Source organism: Cotesia typhae, unplaced genomic scaffold (genome assembly GCF_013202065.1).
Source record: "Cotesia typhae breed Kobodo isofemale line unplaced genomic scaffold, CoteBio_Ctyphae scaffold_152, whole genome shotgun sequence".
Lineage (NCBI taxonomy): Eukaryota > Metazoa > Arthropoda > Insecta > Hymenoptera > Braconidae > Cotesia > Cotesia typhae.
The window spans coordinates 3,762,923-3,783,600 of NW_027423776.1; the positions used below are offsets into that span (position 1 = coordinate 3,762,923).

Consider the following 20,678-nt stretch of genomic DNA (forward strand, 5'->3'; position numbering starts at 1 on the left):
AACGACAATTCCAACAATTCTTTATAGTCATCTCGGGGTTGTAGTAACTATCAAAAACAATTAAAAATTTGTCAGAAACAAGAAAATTTTTTTCTTAAAATCGCAGTTAAATCATACCTGTAAGAATTGTGCAATTAAACTAGATATTTCATTTTTTTATCCAAAATGATATCAGCAACAACAGTATCTTCAATTCCAGATTTATAATTAGTTTTATTTATTTCATCCCATGATTTTTTAAATCTTCCGAACATTGGTACGTTTGGCCCAGATGACACAGGCCAATATACTTCAAATGCACTTCTCAATATGATCTCAAAAATGTGGTGACGACATGGTAACCAGATTAACTCTCTTCCCAAAGTCTTTTCAATTGCCTTACATGTACCGTTATGAATTCCTGTATAAAGAAAATAGATAACTATCGTTAAATTTAATATTTTCAACAAATTGTAGATTATATTTAAAATCCAAATGAGTAAATAATTCTCAATAATTTCAAAAGTGAAATTCAGTAAGCAATAAAAATTAAACTAGAACGTTAATAATTAAATATTTTTTAGATTAAATTATCATTGATAAGTTACCTGTATTAACTGCCGTCGTGTCAAAACACATCGCCTTAACATAATTAGTAATACCCCATTCACTCAATGTCGATAAAATGGCTGATGTTTGTCAGTTTGATTGTCTGCCGTCCCAGAATTCATTTTTGGAACCCCAAGTAATTGTTCGGTACCAAATGCAGTTAAAATAACTGGTAGCCGTTCCACAGATTTTGATCCAACAAGGTCATTCAGCATTTTTCCGTCCCAATGCACAACGTATTTATCGTGTGTCTTAAAGTTGTCATTAAGTCCTTTAGCAATGTCTTCTCTTTGAAGCATACGAGCTCGTTGAATTGAACTATAACTGAGCGTTGTATCTTCAATTTTAATACCTACTGCTAGTAAAACCGGAGCAATAATAAACATCGCATTTCTACTGCTGACATTAGCTCGGTCGAGTCCAAAAATGACTTCAGGAGTTAAGACATCAAGTTTTGCTCGTTTTGTCGGAATTGGAGGTTCATGCTCTGAATCAGATCCAAAATTTGTAACTCCACTTAATGTATACGTAGAGAACGACTCTGATTTTTCACTTGGAACAATCGCATGACTGGTAGACGGTTGATCTAAGTCTGGAATAAGATCTGTTTTATAAATTAAACGAAGAAAATGTATAGAATTTATTCATTTTGATGACAAATAATTAAGAAAGGACTCCAAAAATTGTCTAGTCAAATGTCATCTAGTCATCTATGAAAAGTTACACTACTACCTGACTTTATAATAATTAAATATCTCCGATACTTACTACTCTCATCTATTCCCATCATAGTTGTGGTTAAGTTTGATACAGGTACATTATTAGAAAGAATCTCTTTATGGGTACCGAATTTTTGATCCAAATACAACTTTCTAATATTATCATCAAGCACTTTTAAGGATTTTTCGCTCACAATGTCGAATAATTGTTCAAGATCAGTCTGAAATTTCATTTCCTTTTGGTTTTGCGCTGAATTCTTTTTATCGAAATTTATTTGTAATTTTAACCATTGACTGTGATAGCGAAGAAATTTTTTGACTGCATTAGGAGCTCCACTAGTTGGAATCTGATTTTTTCTCCACAGTTCAATAACTTGGTCAACTGAATTTTTAGCATTTTGTTTGATTGAATACTTTAAAATTTTAAGTTGGTAGAAAAACACACGCATAACCTCTTTCACTTTTGGTAACTTACGTTCCGAAATTCTTTGTAGAGGTATTCCGATAAAACGTATTTCTTTATTCATTGTAGGTTAATTGATGATAAATAAATTTATGTGATGATTATAAGACTTATTTAAAATGAATTATTTTATTACGTATTCAAGATGATCAGTTTTAGGAACACTGAAAATACGGTATTAAATGGGTAGATACTGAAGATAGTTGAGAGTAAAAAACATAGATGGCGTTAGTTTCAGAAGACAAACAGAAGAAGAAATGGAATTCAAAACAAAAATCCCCTCGAACGAAAATTTTATGTATATTTTGTGAAAAACAATTTAAAAATACGCACTGAACAAATTTCATAATAATAAATGACAACGCGATTAAGATTTTAAATTATTAAAGATAAAATTAAAAAAATATTATTAGAATAAAAACTTTCAAATGAATTTTTGAACAGAAAACATCTATAGGAGTTGCTTTTATAATAAAAACTCAAATTTGTCTAAATTTCCTTGAAACTCACAGAATAAATTGAAATTTTTCGAATTATTGATCAAAAACTAGAAAAATTGATATGCATTGATGTTTGACGATGAATATCTCGTAAACGCTCAACTTGATCGAAAAATCATAAGAGACCATTTTTATAGAGCAGTAAATTTCCTACAAAACTATGAGTTTCATCATTCATAATGATTTTTTTCATTGAGTTATAAAATTCATAAGAAATAAATAATTTTCCCAAAAATAATCAAACTTTAACCGATAATATCTTTTAAACGGTTGGGTTTACGAAAAAATCGTAAGAGACCTTTTTTGTAGAGCATTCAATTTCCTACAAAATCTAAGGAACAAGATATTTTTTCAAGTAGTTGGAAGCGAGATATAAATTTTTCTATCTGATAATAAGAAAAAATAGAAAACTGTAAGAAGGAGGACCTTCCCGTTACAATTAAGAACTCATGCTTGGAGAGGCTTTCTTAGAGGTGTCTAGGAACCTATTTTTCAGAGTACCAAACGAAAAAAAAAATATTCTTTTTTTTTGAATCACCCTAATAATTATACCATATTCACATTTCGAGTACATCGTGACGGTAAATTTTGATCCGAACTCTTCAAATTAAATTCAGAAAATGATAAATGCTAATAAAAATAGTCAATAGAATATAAAGGAAAAATTGGGCAAGACACGCGTACGACAGTCATCAGATTGATTGAATAGTTTTTTGAGCGATCAAATAAACATATTCAGAAGTGGCTATTTGATTAAATAGCTTTAAAGTTATACGAAGTAGCAAATAAAGACGAAAATTTTATGTTTCCAGCGCAAGATTTTTTTTAAGCTATACTTAATCAATTCATCACAAAATTAATTTATATTTGAGTCTTAAATAGTTCTGATTCTTTAGGATAAAGATGGAAGCTAAACTAGTAAACGGAATTCTAACTACATAAATTGTAATGAAGAACTCCAAGTTGTAAAAAATCATCATAATATCATTTATAATATAAATAATATTATAATATCATTTTAAGATTAGATTATTAAAAGTACAATTAAAAAGATAGGAGAAGAAAATTTACTCAAAAAAAAAAGCCATTCGGCAGCCGAAATGGAAGTAGATTTCATTTTATCACTTATTAATCAAAAATACAATTAGATTAAAGTATGATGTATATTGTAATCATTGTAATCAAAGTTTACACAATTATTATATAAAATTCAATCTCATCGAAACTAGATTTTTACAAAACTCGGTAAAAACAATAACTTTTCGAAATTTGAAAATCGTTAATTTTCTATGAAATCTACTAAAACGAGTGCAACAGCAAATTTCATATTTGGCTTAGCGGAACAGGACTTAATTTTAAGACTACACATATGATTTGGTACTCAAATTAAAGCTTATTTAAAGCACTTTCAAATGCAGTTTACAGAGATTCAATAAGTTATTCCATTCAGAAGTTATTCGAGTTAAAAAGTGAAGAAATATGAATTTTTATGATTTTGAAAATTTTGAAATCTTGGCATTTCTAAATTACTTGACCGATTAAGCTCATCTTCGAACTTAACTTCGGTATCTATCTGTAGAATAAGTATGTATAAAGATATAAAGATCCGTTGTAAATTGGTGACGCTATCGTCGTGACAAGCTGCGTTATATCGTATATATATATATATATATATATATATATATATATATATATATATATATATATATATATATATATATATACATACTAGCTGATACCCGCCCGCTTCGTTGGGCATACAATAAAATTTTATGGTGTAACCTATACGAAAAATATAAACAAAATGATTAATTTCAAAAAGATAATGAATATAAATTTTGAATTAGAGAAAAGTGATTGTTTGTGATGACCGGTGTTAGCAAGTATTAAATATATGAGAAAAGTATTTTATTATTAATAATCAATCAATCAATCAATGGGTCAGTTAGTCATTTAATCTGTCATTACATAGATTTCCGCATCACCCATGAGGTACTGTGTAGTAAGATGCGTTCCCATTATTTTACATGGCTGGTCCCCAGTAGGCCTAAACCATGTAAAAATTACCAACATGAAAATAAATATATATTATATTTTTTTTTTATTTTTTTAAACCCATTGAGTTATATTTTTTAGTAAATTTCACTTTGATGTTCTTTATTTTTTATGTATGGCAATTTTTATAAATATCAACGAAATTTTTATTTTTATCACATTCAAAGGGCGGGGGGGTGAGTTCTATAATTGATGGGTGCCACTTGATGGGTTTCTTAGATTGGCGAATCAAAATGACACTTTCTAAAAAAAAAAAAAGAGAGAGATATAGGGAAGGGGGAAGAAGTCACGGGAGGGGAGGGGATGAATGAGAGTGAGGGGAGGGAGTAGCATACGTGATGGTAGACGAAAACTTCATTATAGCTAGGAATTGCGTAAAATCCGTTCTTGGTGAGCGTCTACATCACGAATGGAGTAAGTATGCTAAATTTCAAGTCAATCGGGCGAATAGTTTCGGAGATCTCGTGATGAGTGAGTGAGTGGTATTTCGCTTATATATATATATATATATATATATATATATATATATATATATATATATATATATATATATATATAGATATCAACTTTTGAACCATATGTATTTTCTGACTCAGCTCGTCGAGTTAAGTCGGAATATAGCAAAATTTTTTAAAAGTTCCGTCATGAGAACCAATGCAATAATTAGATTTCTATGAAATCTACTAAAAATGAGGCTTAATTATTTATAAAAATGTCATTTGTAATTTTTCAGAGCTTCTAAAGATGAAATTTTTAAATAAAATTTTTTGCATGAAGAAAAACTTTACTTGCGCTAAAACTATTTTAATCTCTCTCGTTGCAGCATTCATGATTGTTTTGGTTCAAGTTTAACATTAATGACTAGAGATATTTTTTTAGTAAATGCATTGAACAAAAGTGATTTTGACAAAATTCAAGATTTGAAAAAAAAATTTGGAACCAGTAATCGTGGAAGTTTTTTTTTTGGTTTTTTATTGGATAAAGGACCATTTTTTATGAAGGAATCAGAAGAAACATGTGATTTTATCAAACTTTACTCTGTTATTTCCATATAACTTTTTACCATACAGTCTCTTCAATATACATGAGTATACTTTTATCCGACAAGATTTAAAGTCAAGTATAATAACTATAACCGGAAAATAATGACACCCGAAAGAAGAAACGTAAAAAAAGTTTTCGACAAGCAGCATATTTCACGATGTTTAAGAATCGATATTTTAATTTAATTAGAATTAAAACGAGTGATGACGTGAATATCGACTGAAAGACAATGCCAAATTGTATTAACAGGTGAGAGAGAATTATCGATTTCCGTAAAAAGAAACAGATAATCATGTTGATAATTTTTACTTAGAAAAATTTAGAGTTACTTGACACAATTCATAATAAAATTACAATGTTCAATTATAGCCTAATACAAAAGCAAGAGGAAGTTCAGTTGTGGGTGGAATCGAATGAGTTTGCAAGATATTAAAGACCGAGGAAGTTAGTGGTAAAATGTGTTTAAAGGACAGACTCTATCCTATTATACCTCCTGTATCACTATATATATATATATATATATATATATATATATATATATATATATATATATATATATATATATATATATATAGTGAATATATATATATATAAGGACGAAGAAATACTCAGTAGTAGACATCCGTTTCCGGGTAGTGCGCACGCGTGGAAAATTCTCTGATAACAACGTGCGCCCCTGCGACGCTTTAGTGTCGGTTGTAACACCGACGCGTCGCGACGTCGCTTGATTATACGCGCGGTAAAGTATCTAAGATACCGGCATAACGCGCGCTTTATTCGAATCATATTTCTGTCAATGATATATTTATGTAGTAAAGACCTCTAATTTGTTTTACTCGTTAGATAAAATAGTTAATAAGTGAACAGATGGTTGTTTCTTATTTAATTATTTTTTAAGGTGGTTTGTGAATTTAACATCAAATATTATGTGATGTGTTAATAGTTGAAAATTAGTGATTAATTTTTTTCATTATTAATAAAAAACTTCAATTAATGGTAATGAAAATGTAATTAAAAATTTTTATTTTTATTTTTAACAATAAAAGATTGAAACTTTTGAAAATGCATACTTTTTTTTTAATTTTGTACTGCTATTTGGTGAATTGATACAAAGAAAAAAATGAATTATAAATATCATTGCAAATTAATTACCAAAATAGCGATTTCAATGTTTAAAAAATTAATTGTTACCTATTTATTATCATTTACTATCCCTCATTTTTTTCGTATAAAAAAAAATTGAACCAATTACTAAAAAGTTGGATTTCATTTAATATTTCAATTTTTTTTCCTACACAGAAAGAAAGAAAGTCTTGAGTGAAGCGTAAATTTTCTTAACTCGAAAAAATCTTAAGGAAAATTGAAAATTTCTTGAATGAAGTTAAAATTTCTTTAACGAAGTTAAACTTTTTTAAGCCAAGAAAATTCCTTCTTGCTCCAAAATAACCTCGGTCTTTCTTATAATTTTCGGGGTTCAAATAAATTTTTTTTTTCTGTGTATATAATACTTGAGATAGTCTTGAAGATCTTATGTATTGCTACTAAGAATTGAAAAAATTAAGAAATAAAGCGTATAAAAGAATTTTTTTCTTTCAATTTTTCTACTTTTGATACGAAATTTAAAAAAAAATAGAAGAGTAATGAAAAAAAAAAAACGTCAAATTCTTAATACAATTTATTTTTGTTGAAATTGATTCGATTTTTCTGATCAATCCACCATAAGATAAAACAAAAAAAAAATTTCGAATAACTGAATTTTTCAATTTTTTATTTCAAAGTTGAAACTAAGAGCTGATAACTTTTCAAAACTAATAAACAATTAAATGTTTATAATAAAAAAATCAATTATAAATAAAAAATAAAAATTTTCTATTACATTAATTAGAAATAAAATAAGAATAAACATGTCACGGAGTGCAAAAGAGCAGTTAGGTTGCAAAATTAATAGAGTTGCAATGATGAATAATTAATCGACGAACGCTGATTTACATTCGATGGAACGACAAATCTGACTAGACCACGCACTGCAATCTGTACTCGTTTATCCCCTCCATAAGCGTGCTCCAACAAGAGAATTACATTACAATTAACGATAAAATAACACCAACAAAATATCATTGAAATAAAAATAATAAAAAACAAACATGGAAACGGGAAAAGGAAGAAAGAAGGTCCAAACGCAGGTGGTTCTACTGTTTTTATTGTTGACACTTTTCACGACATATGGATCAGGTAAGTTTACTTCTTCAGAAGACTACAATACTTTACTTTCCCGCTATCGTAAAATACAATACAGGCTTACACTTGGAGGCTTTGTGCGTTTGTGTACATAGTACGGTTAGGTCTGCGATGAGGCGACAAGAGTTAAACAACGACCTGCATCGACGCACTTTGTAAAATAAAAAAAATAAATATATATATTTAGGATGTATACATACGTAGTATATAGCTTATGCAGATTATACTTAACATATGCAGATGGTTCATATCTTTCTTTACGTACATACGATACTCATATTTAATGATAGAATTTAATTTATTCTTGTGTAGTTATATGTTATATCTTTAAATATTAGGGGAGATTTTAAATGTTAATTTTTTGTTAATATTCATTTTTTTTTATCCATTGTTGCTATGATCCCGTTAAACAATTTATCTTACGCATTTTTAGTAGATCCATATCTGAAAAGATTAATTCTGTTTGAACTTTTTGAGATTCGATCTATATGCTCTATACAAAATAAATGATTTTTTCAGTGAAGCGCAGTACGTGAAAACTATTGAATATGCCAGAAGAGAACTTTTGATCACTTTCTCGATGCAAAATCATTAGCAGATATTTTTAGGGTTTTGATTTTTTTAATTCTCTAGAACCTTTACTATTTTTCTATGATTCATTATCATAAATAGTTTTTTTGTCAATAAAAAAAGTAAATTGAGATTTCGTTGCTAGGAAATTTTTCTTTTTTGGTTTTACCTTTCGTAATGTATTTATAGTAAATAGATGTACAAAATATAAAAGTTAAATTTTCGTTTGAATTGAATTTACGAGTTAGATCGTGACGGATCTAAATTGAATGCAAGATTTCGATAGTTAAAGATTTAAATCATTTTATTGTTTCTCAAGAATAGTGAGAAAATTCTATCAGAAATTCCTCTATCTCTTCACGTACACTAATAGAAGGATTTCTTAGCATTTAAGAAAATTTCTTTGTATTTAAGAAATCATTTCTTAAACATCATTTCTGAGTATTTAAAAAATATTTCTCAGTATTCAAGAAATATTTCTTGAATACTAAGATATACTATAAATATTAAGAAATATTTCTTAAATACTAAGAAATATTTTTTAAATACTAAGAAATTATGTTTAAGAAATGATTTTTAAATGCTAAGAACTCCTTCTATCAGTGTAGAGAATAAATTTCTGATTTGCGTTTCTGCGATTTTAATTCTTCATAATATATTAACTATTTAGAAAAGTAAAAAAATTTATTTTGAATGTTTTTAGTTAAAAAAATTTGAAGAATTATGTGTATCAAAGATTAAATTATTATTACATTGATTACTAAGTTTTGATTTTGTCCTGATCAAGTAGCAGTGCCATGTGCTCGTTAAAACGTTTCCTGATATGATCTGATATATTAACGTAATTTTTAAAATGTCCTGAAATTGGTTAATTTGAAAATTGGGTATACGATATGATAATTGACGTCCATACTGTTAAAAATTATATGAAAGTTAATAACCATTATCACAATGTATATTTTTATCCTCATCAGGCTACACCAAAAAAATTTTTTTATGGATAATCATTCAAAATCAAAAAACTAATTTTCTTGAGCTAATTTACTTTGTTTTAATGAAACATTCTCCACAAAATTTTTTACTTAGTAAAATTAAGCTTAAGTTAAATTACGTTTATTTTTTTTATTATTGAGCAAACAAATTGTGTAACTTAAAAAGAAAAAGCTAAACAATAAATCTGATAATTTATTATTGTAGAGATCATATAATGAAAATAAATAATATAATAATAATTGATACATTTGATGTACATTTGGGTGAAAATAATTGGAATACAGTAGCGGAATTATTATATTAGATTATTATTATATTATAGGCTAGGGTGATGCGTATTAGTAACATTGAGCAGAAAATCAATATTAGGTACAACGCAACAGGTTAACATAATAATTCAATAAATAATAATCATCATTTACAATTAATAGGAATGATTATTTTATCAAAATCATCGAAATGCTGTCAATTACTTTTGGTGTTATTTAACATTTACATGTTTAGTAAAAATGTTATTGTAAAGGTCCATTCATGATATTGTTTTAAAATAAATTTATATATTTGCAAAAATAAACATGATAATTCTTCAATTTAAAAATAAACTTTGATTCTATTGATTTTTCGAAATTAAATTTTTTTAGATAAATTATAAATTTATTAAGCAGCAATTTATGTAAGCAATAAATTTAAGCCTTATTACAATCTGTCATATTGTTATTTTCTTATTAACTTGAAAGCAAACATGTATAATTAATTTTCCGACAAATTTAATATCCAATCGAAGAGTAAATTATCTTCAGTAGAGTACAGTAATTGAACAACGCTACCTTCGATTTTCTGTGGTACTTGTATTCGTTATTAACGTTATAACACTATCAGTTATTTTTAAAAATTTTTTTTTCTCTATATTGAATCAGAATCGATCTTAAGCGATACTCATTTATATTATCTAGTATATTTTTTATTCATATGAAAAATTTTATACGACCGGTTTTAAAGCTTGAGTTTTTATTAGACATATATAAACCGAACCTATAAATGCATGAGCATTTTACAGCACACTAGGAAGTATAGAAATTAAACCGTCCATCATCCCTCGCGTTTGGTTATGACACTGCGTAGGCAGGCCATCAACAGAATACAGAGCAATTCACACTACACATCATATAATATCCATTATTTTCTTATTATAATCCATCGTCAAATCTCGAAAAATAAAGTAGCTATATCAGTGTTAATGGTTCCTGGAACAGACAAGAAATATATTGATTTTATGCTTCACTACAGTGAATAGTTTTTACACCGTTTTGTACATTCCAAGTACATAAAATTGACTAGAAATTTTGAGGAAACTCGATTATCAGTTTCTTAAATTTTCTGAAATTACGTAAATAAAATTTTCATTACTTTTTATTTTTTCATCATTTATTCATGTATTTAAAATGATTATAATAATATATTTTTAGTAAATTCGTTGGAATGATAAGAAACATAGAAAAAAAAGCATGTAAAATAATATCTTTTACAGACGATTCAATCAGAAACATTAATTTTGTTCTGTCACACTGGATTTTAATTAAGACTAAAGACTTCATTGTTTCTCGTGTCGCACCACCACAAAATGTAAGGGGGTGCATACACATTAATATCTATATAGTTGTGGTTACTCAGGGAAAAAACCGCCAAATGCAGTCGCAATGTCTCGTTTTCACGCACAATGATCACGGTAAAGGACTGAGCAAATCCTTGGGGCATTTCTTTTTTTATGAGTAAAGACCAAAAAAATAGTGCAATTGTTCAAAATTTTTGATAAATATTTTTAAGCTAGAAACATAGTTTGGAATCATATTTCGAAATCTAGTTTGAAAATAACTTTTTGAAGTTTTTTTAATGATGTATATTGTAAATTGTAACAGTATTCAATGTGAAAGAACATATATAAATATTTGTGCTACAAAAAAAAAGCACGCCAAAAAAAAATTTTATCTTAAGTATATTTTTGTGATATCAATTCAATAAAACATATGCATTCAGGAAAAACAACATTATCAAAAATTATTCTGCGAAAATCGATACGAAATTTCTTGCAAAATCGTTTTATATCATCACAACCATATGTTATTTTATAAAAAAAAACTTTGTTTTGTAAAAATTACATTTTCCATTGCGTTTTCACAAAATATATCAAAGTAACAAATTTCTCGTAAAATTTACCATATCTTTTTTTAAACATATATATATCCATGTAATAAATATCATCTTTTTCTAGTGTCATAATTCTAATTCTTACTGAATTCTATTTTGTCCTTACTAAACAAAATTGAGAAAATAATAATTATCTACCCCATGATTTTTCCCATCATCGTACACAAATAAATAAGTGTAAAAATTGAATACGATACAATAAACTGATGTCCAGAAAATTTTAATGAAGAGCTAGAAAAATTGGATATTTTACATTCTTAAACTATAAAAAATTCTTAGACTTTCTATTTAAAACTTTATAAATTCGTTACAAAGAGAAATAAAATCAAAAAAACATCCACGTACACACAAGTTGTCGACAGCTCAATTCAATTTTTATAGCGAGAAATTAGTTGGCCATGAAACTAAAATATCGTCAAACTCAAGCAGATTATAATTATCTAAAAAAATACCTAGTAGTCCAAACTTTAGGATAAAAGTATAGATTTATCAATCTTTTCTCCACTCGAAGATCCCATGTATAATCCAAAAAATTAACCCTATCGTTTTATCATTACATGCAGATAAAAAATGATCAAACTATACCCTATAGGAGTAGAAGACTTTTATAAACGTCATCGCTTCATGATTACAGACTACAGTGTGTTAATGTAATAATAAAAAGGGATTGACGGTGATAGTAATAGTGATAGTGAATAATCGTGTGAATATACAATACATCCATCCATTTGCACTTACATATATCTATGAATTGATATAGTTTGCGGCTGCGGCAGCAAACGATCGAAAAAGCACAAGGCCGCTAGATACACCGTTGAAGATAAAAATTTATCGTGAATAGGGACATTGATTTAGGGTTTGTCGTAGAACAGTATGGAGCACACCATACAGGGATAAAGGCTTTGCATATGGTATTGACACTGTAAAAAAAAAAAAAAATAAATGATACGAAAATCGAGATGAGTGAAAGGGAAATCGACAAGTCTCAGTATCGAATATTTATGTCAAATTTATAATGTACATATTGATACGCAGAATGTAGATGATGTGGTACATCTGCATGCATTTGAAAAGGTTCATTCACTGTGCTTTGATGTCTATAAAGGTAAATTCAGATAGTCATAATCATTGGACTGGATAATAGTGTACCTCATATATTTTGCCCCGGTCTAGGTCTAGCTATATCGCATTCATATATTTTAAATTACTTTTCACTTACTTTTTGGTTGGTATCATCGAAATTATAAACATCTGCAGGGGGATAAAGATTATTTACCAAGTCTTTTTGATAAAGTAAAATTATCTTATGTGTGACATCATTTTGGAAACAATCAAGGTATGATAGAACTGGAAGTCATATCAAGTATGAGCTCACACTTTTCATTAATGTATGCCTGTATTTATTATTATATTTATGTAACACTGAGCTATTGTTAATTTTATGTTTTTACATTATCACATGTTGATTGCAAGAACAAAACAGATAGATATCTTGGTCTGATAGTGAATTTCACAGGAATAAAAAAATTGATTTGATTCAAGAGAACAAATCTTAAAATAAGTGAAAGTTCTTTAAACCAAGAAAAATTTCTTGGAACAGAAACTGTTTTGCTTGATTCAAGAAAAAAAATCTTTTAAACAGTTTTCTTGATTCGAATTTTTTTCTCTTGAATCAATTTAATTTTTTTACCAGTGTGTGTATGTTTAGAGATAATTTTCGGGTCAAGAAACGAAAATTTGAAAAATTGAAAAATTCTCTTTGCCAACATTTATGCTTTTCTTTATTGTGAAATTATTTTTGATGAGAAGAAATCTATCGATATTAATGGTTGAATCTACTTTACATTTGATAAAAAAATAATTCATCTGATGGCTGTTTTCCGGTAATGTGATGTGAGACTTGTTCAGTTTCGTTGAGGTTCATTTGAGGCACATTTATGCTCTTTCAGCATCATCGTAGGTTCAATGTGCTTTTTGAACTCGGTTAAACTACAATAAAGTTGACCTGCGTTCGATGAGAATTAATTGAGGTTATATTTTTACCCGAGATCTTTACAAAGAATTGATAATAAAAAAAAAATTATTTTTTACAACCAGTACACTGAAGAAATTACTCTTGAGCCAAGAATTTATTCTCTTGATTCAAGAAAATCATTTTCTTCAAAATTGTATTCTTGGTTCAAGATTTTGTCTCTTGAATCAAGTGAACTTTTTTATCAGTGTAAAATAAACCAATAAAAAAATATAATTAATTTTTTTCGTTATGCTATAACGCATGAGATTAACAACTAATCTAAAATAATGAAAACAGTATCAAATCGATATAAATTTACTCCACAAGATTGCACAAAATAGCAAATTTTTAAATATTATGGCTTATTTGAACAAGCACATATCTCTTCTGAACATTTTTTCTCCACCTTTGGTGACTTATAAATTAGGGGAGATATGGTCTAGAAGAAATTCTTTCGTGAGAAAATTAGAGATATTTGTTAAAGTATTTATCTTTAAGCAAATAACCAGAAACCCGGGTCGAAAAATTTAATCCGATTTTGAGCAAAATGATCTGCATTTGAACTTATTGACCTGTGTTTGAACTTTTAAAAACATTTTCTTCTGTATTTCATTTACTATTCAAATTTTTTTGATCCGTTTTAGATCTAAACAACCTTTCAGTAAAATAATTTAGCAGCTATGAATATTGTATGCTGTTTCTAATCTAATGAGACTAAAAAGTTTGAACTGTTTTTAGTTTAGTTAATTTGTACTTGGATTTTATCGACTAAGATGGCAACTTATAATTTTTTTAAATCTAAAGTATTTTATTAAAAATTATTATGAGTCGCATTTATTTGAAAAAATAAGTTAATTAATAATGTATTTATGCACTTCTTGTTCTATAAACTGATCATTGATCATACCCTTAGATTAGAAATTTAAATTGCGCACTTCGCTTTGATTTTTTAGCCAATAAGGAATCAGGGACCATATTTTTGCGATAATTCGATACTTAATTAACTTTACACTTATTTTAATTTCATCTATTTTAATTTGGAGGATCTGTCATATTAATTTATCATGGCTTAACATTTCATGGCTAATAAAACGTTTATATCTGCGAATATATAGATATAATTGATTGTATTTGACGTAGTAACAAAATGCCACAACGCAAATCATGAAAGTAGGCAAAATCACGCGACGACAGGGTCAAAAAACGGAGCTATTCGCCAAAAATAAATTAATTTATGTATAATTTTTTTTTCTTTCAAAATGAAAATAGTAAAGTTTTCAGTTGAATCTAAAGTTTATTTAATATATAGAGTCTATATTATATAGTCATTTAATAGGGCATCCTAAACTTTCTTAAATTCTGTAAAATTATATTTAGACTATGATCCTTTAAGTTAGAAGACCGGGTTCCACTGTCCTTGGCAATTCTGAATTTGACACAATCAGCTGCAGTAGCTCGTATTTCAAAAGCAGACAACCGACTTGTGAACGAGAACGACTCATTAGACTACTCACTGACTATCCAATTTTATTTTTAAGTAAACTAAGCTCATCATAAGATCCAGTCGACAAAATTACAGGTTTATACATTTATAAAAATTTTTGTTGTAATCGACATAGTGAATTTTTGAATTTAGATGCCTAGAACATGATTTTATAACAATATCTCGAATGAAAATAAATTAGGAAGAGAGATTTTATTGTGAATTTCGAGCATTTATCTTCTTCATATTTATTTCAATGTTCGTGTCACAATACAATTTAGTTGTAAATACTTTTCATAACTTACTGCTTAATAGACAGTAAAAATGATGAATGTCGTATTTTTTCGATGAATTTAACAGTTAATTCCTGAAATGAAAATCATAAATTGCATTCAAATTATACAAAACAATTTTTAATTTTTTCTAAGTGAATATTTATGTAAAGAAATTTTTAATAATAATTTAAAAAAAAATTTATTCAATAGTCTGACAACAGCATCCCGTAACTTAATAAATCAAAATTTTTTGTGTTATCATTTTAATACACTCTACGAATTTCGTATTTGCATGTTCACGAGCGGTTTATTCCTCGTACATTATTAATGTTCGTCATTTTCATGCGCGGTTTTTCTTCTCTTCTTTTGTTCTGTTTAAAACAAAAAATTTATTTCTGTACAACTTCTGAAAATCATCGCAAATATCAATCATTTTTTTACTAATTATGATACATCAAAGTAATTGAAATATCAATTCATAAACTATATAAAACATCTTACTTCTTTCTTTTTAAGTCGCAAAGTTATTACTAGATATACTAATTACAGACAGAAAAATAAACATAATTTATGCCTGTATAAAATGAATTTAATGATGTAATGCGACTGAAAGTGCATATAAAGTTGGATAATTATGATGAAAGTTAAATTTATCGTAGATAGAGTAAAAAAACATACATATTGATTGAAGAAAGTTTCATGTTAACTCGATATAAATGCTAGCAGAGCTGGTCTTATTGCTGTGGAACATGCAAAGTCCCTGGCCTTAACCTCCTCGACGTCATACTAATGGATATACATCTATATAAAGAGAGAAAGAGAGAGAAAAACAGGAATCTCATGTTTATATTTTCAAACCACGTGCTGATAGACTTCAACTAGTAAAAAAGGTTTTTGATTATTTATATTAAAAAAAAAAAACTTTATGGTCTGGCTTTTCATCACATCACAATCATTGGATTTTATTATTTTTTTTATTCATTTTGGTAACTTATTTTAGCGTACCGGCGATGTTGTTGATACATTACTTTATAGGTAGATGAAAGTTTATGATGTGATAGTTGAAAGGTCGTTAATAAACCAATATTATTTTATTTTATTACCTTCACCAGAGGTATCCAGTTATAAATGTTCAAAATTATGTCCAGTGCTCGATGGCGTTATGTGAATATTATCGATAAATTTTACTACGCTATTCTAACGGTTGTTATTTGAGTATATACCAAGTACGGAGATACATTCTCTTGATAACGTTTTCATTTAAAACGTATTAAAAAATACATAAAGATAATGAAAATGATTTAGAGGATATTAATCTTCTTTCTTACAAGGATTTTTATGCGGAAAAAGACAAATTCGATGATAAAGAATCATTGAATTTAAGGGGTTAGGGGTACTCAGAGGCCTGAAAAAATGATGATTTTCAATCATTTTTTTTTTGTAGTTAATTACTTTATTTGACAAAAATAAAAACATAGCTTTATTAGAACACGTTTCAATTTGACTTCACGAAAATTTCAAAAAAAAAAATTAATAATTCAAAAAGTTATCGCTGTTTTTGTAAAGCCCGTTCCTCCCGAAGTCCTTTGCGGTGATCATCATAAGTCCTTGGAGATTCATCTAAAATCAATCGGATAAGAAAAATTAGTTTTATTAATAGATAATCTTGTGCCTGATCGAAGCTTTTTTTTTTTTTTCGAAATGAACAAAATGGCGGCTTCAAGAAATTTTTTTCTAGATTTTCGGGAAAAAATCAACAGTTCATTGTTAAAAAAAAATCGAAATTTTTGAAAAAAAAAAATCCTTCGATCAGGCACGAGTTTTTAATGTTTTTCAAAAGTACAATAAATTTTATTGAAATCTACCGAGCAGTTTTTAAGTTACAGTGATCACCAGTTCAGAAAACATAGTTTTGAGAAAAACGCATTTAAAGTTTTGCTATGGATTTATGTCGAATTATAAGAATTATTTAATAACTTACACTGAGTCATCTATTCCTGGACCATATAATAGCTCTTCAGCCGTCATAGCAGCTTCCAAAATATCGATTTGCTGGTGCCTACGTTGCAATCGACCTTCTCGGGTGTTATCATTAGCGCGCTTATCTGCTACTTTCATACGTGCAGCATCCATTCTTTCTGCATACCGATGAGAATTAGGCCCACAATTAAGTCCTAGTGTATTCATCAAGACTAATAATGAATTTATACCCTCATTAAATATACACATAGCAACGTATGCAGCTATTTGTACGATAGTATAACTAGTATTTATCGTTTTTGGGCATATTTTCCATACTAATTAGTTAAAGCTTTCGTTATTATTCTGATTGAATCCACCTACACATCTTGAAAGTAAATTTTCATTACTAAGATCTTCGTATATAGGCTTGATAGCTTTTAAAACATCAGAAGGTAAGGGAGAATAATCGTGAGAATAGGTACCAAGCTCTCCTCTTGCTTCAGCGCGCTGGTAAGAGCACCAAGATTCTTCGCCTTTTGGACACATATCATGATTCGGTTTTTCATCACTCGAGCCGTAGTGATAAAAGGTTGCCATTATAGCAGATTTCATATTTTCAATAGAATCACAATGCCGGCGTATTGCTAAACCATAGTACACAGTTAGTTTGTCTATTACTTTACCTGTGAGCTTACCTCGACCACCAAGACCTTTTTGGTTACTCTTCAGCGTACGTAATCGACTCCCCATCCGCTTTTGGACATGCCCTATACATTCCTTTTTATTTACAGTTGTATTTTTGTAAGGATCTGATTTTATAATTCCTGAATAGGTCTTGGAGTCACCATCACCAATATAGTTGGCATACTTAACTCCATATTTAGTTTCAGAATACGAAAACATTTCGACCATCGCATCCACCTCCATTTTCCCAGAAGACCCTTTATGATTAGCAGAACACACATCTTCATGCGATTGATACCATTCCTGGAACTCAACAGTATTTGGTTTTTTTCCAATACTCACATAGCTTACAATATGCACTTTTAATGTTTATGTCAAGAATCTTTCCAGTAAAATAGCCAATTATAGAAGAAACTCCAAATGACGATGTATATCCCCGTTTTTGCCAGGTTCCATCTCCCGATACAGTTAGATGATTTATATCTTCATTTTCAGTTGTTGGCATTGCTTGCTTTTCTTCATTCACAGCTTTCGTCATGAAGGTTTCTGCGACGGTTTTACTACAATTCAAAATCTGTTTCAGTAAAATTATATGCGTAGATTTATCTAAAAAAGACGGCATGTCCATCAGGCCGCAAAACTTGCACAATCCTTCGTATCCTATTCCTAGTATTCTCATTACAAAAATGAAACGTCTGTTTATTTCATAAGAATGCCCAACGAAAGAACAGGAAGGAATATATTCATTTCCACAGTTATTACATGCAACTACAATTTTGAATCCCAGCCCACGTGTACTTGCTGTTTGAAACAGTACATTTCCATCACATTTTTTACATTTTATAAGAGCAGAAATTGCAGTGAATACCTGAATAAAATTTATTATTCGAAATTCAGTACTGCTGTCTTCAGGTACATCATCTTCAGTGTTTTGTTTTAATTTTTTAGAAGATGTACTCTGAATACTTTCATCACGTTCGGCTGTTTTCGGATTAAAAACATTCTTTCTTTTGACTGAACGCGACTTATTAATTGTTTCAGAACTCCGGAGTTCTCTTGAAACCTTTCTATAATCACGTCCCATGGTTAATAATTTAATTCACTTGAGAAATAATTTATCACAAAACTATCGACTGATCAGTGCAACGACTACAGGTATACTGGCAACCAAAAATTATTTTTCAGTTCTTGTACTACCTACAAATTGTGAATATATGTAGAAGGATTTGTATATATATATATAATTATATATACATTAAAATGGGGAGATATTCATGACAATGAAACCCGAAAGGTCGGTTGCTTGCAGCTGTTTCTAGCTATCTGCTCTCGAATGCCACGTAGCACCCGAGTGTCCTTTGGTCATTGTTAAATAACTCGAAAAGAATTTGTCAGATTCACTTCAAATTTTCACACAATATTTTTAAAATATTATTCTTTAAGAAAATGCAAAAAAAAATCGATTTTTTGAAAATTCTGACTACCCCTAACCCCTTAAATGTGTTACGTTCAAGTAAAACGTACTTCTGAGGAGTAGATTATCGGTACATTTATTTTATGGACAAATATTTTCTTTGGTCAAGTTCAACGATGAGCCAAGTCAGTCCATTAGTTCGAAAGTTTTGGGCGTTTAATATTCTTTTTTAATAATAAAAATCAAAATTTCTTGAATTCTTATCAAATAACTTGAATGTTCTATGAGCTGATACTTAATTGGAACTTTTATTATACTACTAGGATGGTCTAGAAAAAAAAATCAGCCCTATCAAGCTGTTGTAATTGATTTTTATTCATTATCTTAAACATTAAATACGACAATTCAATGCTACAAAAAAGTCGTAATAGTTCCGTTCAAGTTTACAGAGTTCTTAAAAGATTTTAGCAGATCTTGTACCAAAAATTGAATGTGGTTTTATTATTTCTTGAGAACATCTATGAGAAAATAATATAAGTATTTGATAATCTTATCCAGTATTGGTTAGTACTACAGTGTATCTGAGCACAGCCATTGAATTTTGATTTTTGGGCACTACACGGAAAGAACAAAATTCCAGTGCAGATCCTCCCATATTGTACTCAGTATAATCTGAGATAAAAAAAAAATTCGGATAATATCAAATATAATCCAGATTATACTAAATTATTTTTGTATTATACTCAGTGTAATTTCCGATTTGACCAAGTGATTTTCCTGGTTATACCACCCCAGATTACACTGGATATAATCCGAAAAAATACCCCGTATAATTTGAATTATACTTAGCAGAATCTTGGATTATATAATTTTTTCAGAAATTGCGACATTCGACTTTTTTCTTTTTTAATTTATTAATTTTTTTTTAAATTTGTAAAATTTCTTTAATTTGTGATGATTATTTTTTTTTTTAACTGTTCATTTTTTCATGTATTTTTCAAAAATGCAATACAATGCGTGGATAGAAAAGATTTAAGGATCATTCAAGCACAATTTTTTCGATAATTTGGGGTTAAAAAAATTGAGTGTAATACAAAAATAATTTAGTATAATCTGGATTATATTTGATCTTATCTGAAATTTTATTTCACCACAGATTACACTGAGTATAATATAGGAGAATATGCAGTGTAATTTTGTTCTTTCCGTGTATGGACCACTTTAATTCAATTTGTATTAATTCGAGTTAATCGTTACGATACTTAATCATAATAATAATGAAAGAACTGCTTAAAAGATAAGTGGATCTTTTTAAAAATTTACCTATGCTTGTCAGTACTTTTTCCATCTTTAAAACCATAGATATCATTCCAAAATTTAGATCGTCCTTACTAAGTAGATTTTCGAAGATCTAACAATATCAAAGCATTGACATAAACAGAACGTGTATCTCCATAAATTTAAGACAGAA

General features: G+C 28.4%; 2 protein-coding genes across 3 annotated transcripts in view; one reads left to right on the plus strand and one right to left on the minus strand.

Moving 5' to 3' along the window:
- Positions 1-650: 650 nt before the first annotated feature.
- LOC141536006 (uncharacterized) lies at positions 651-2,121 on the minus strand. The gene is made up of 2 exons (XM_074256201.1): positions 1,357-2,121; positions 651-1,192 (listed from the first exon to the last, which is right to left on the minus strand). Exons 1-2 carry the CDS (start codon positions 1,832-1,834, stop codon positions 651-653), a joined length of 1,020 nt encoding a protein of 339 aa, XP_074112302.1. The 5' UTR covers positions 1,835-2,121.
- A 3,936-nt stretch (positions 2,122-6,057) lies between these two features.
- Ret (protein kinase receptor Ret oncogene) overlaps positions 6,058-20,678 on the plus strand; it is a 67,313-nt gene continuing 52,692 nt past the window's right edge. For both annotated transcript variants that reach the window (XM_074255619.1, XM_074255620.1), the window contains exons 1-2: positions 6,058-6,365; positions 7,255-7,601. In XM_074255619.1, coding sequence (XP_074111720.1) covers positions 7,514-7,601 — 88 coding nt within the window. In that variant the 5' untranslated portion in view covers positions 6,058-6,365; positions 7,255-7,513. The remainder of the gene's footprint in view (positions 6,366-7,254; positions 7,602-20,678) is intronic.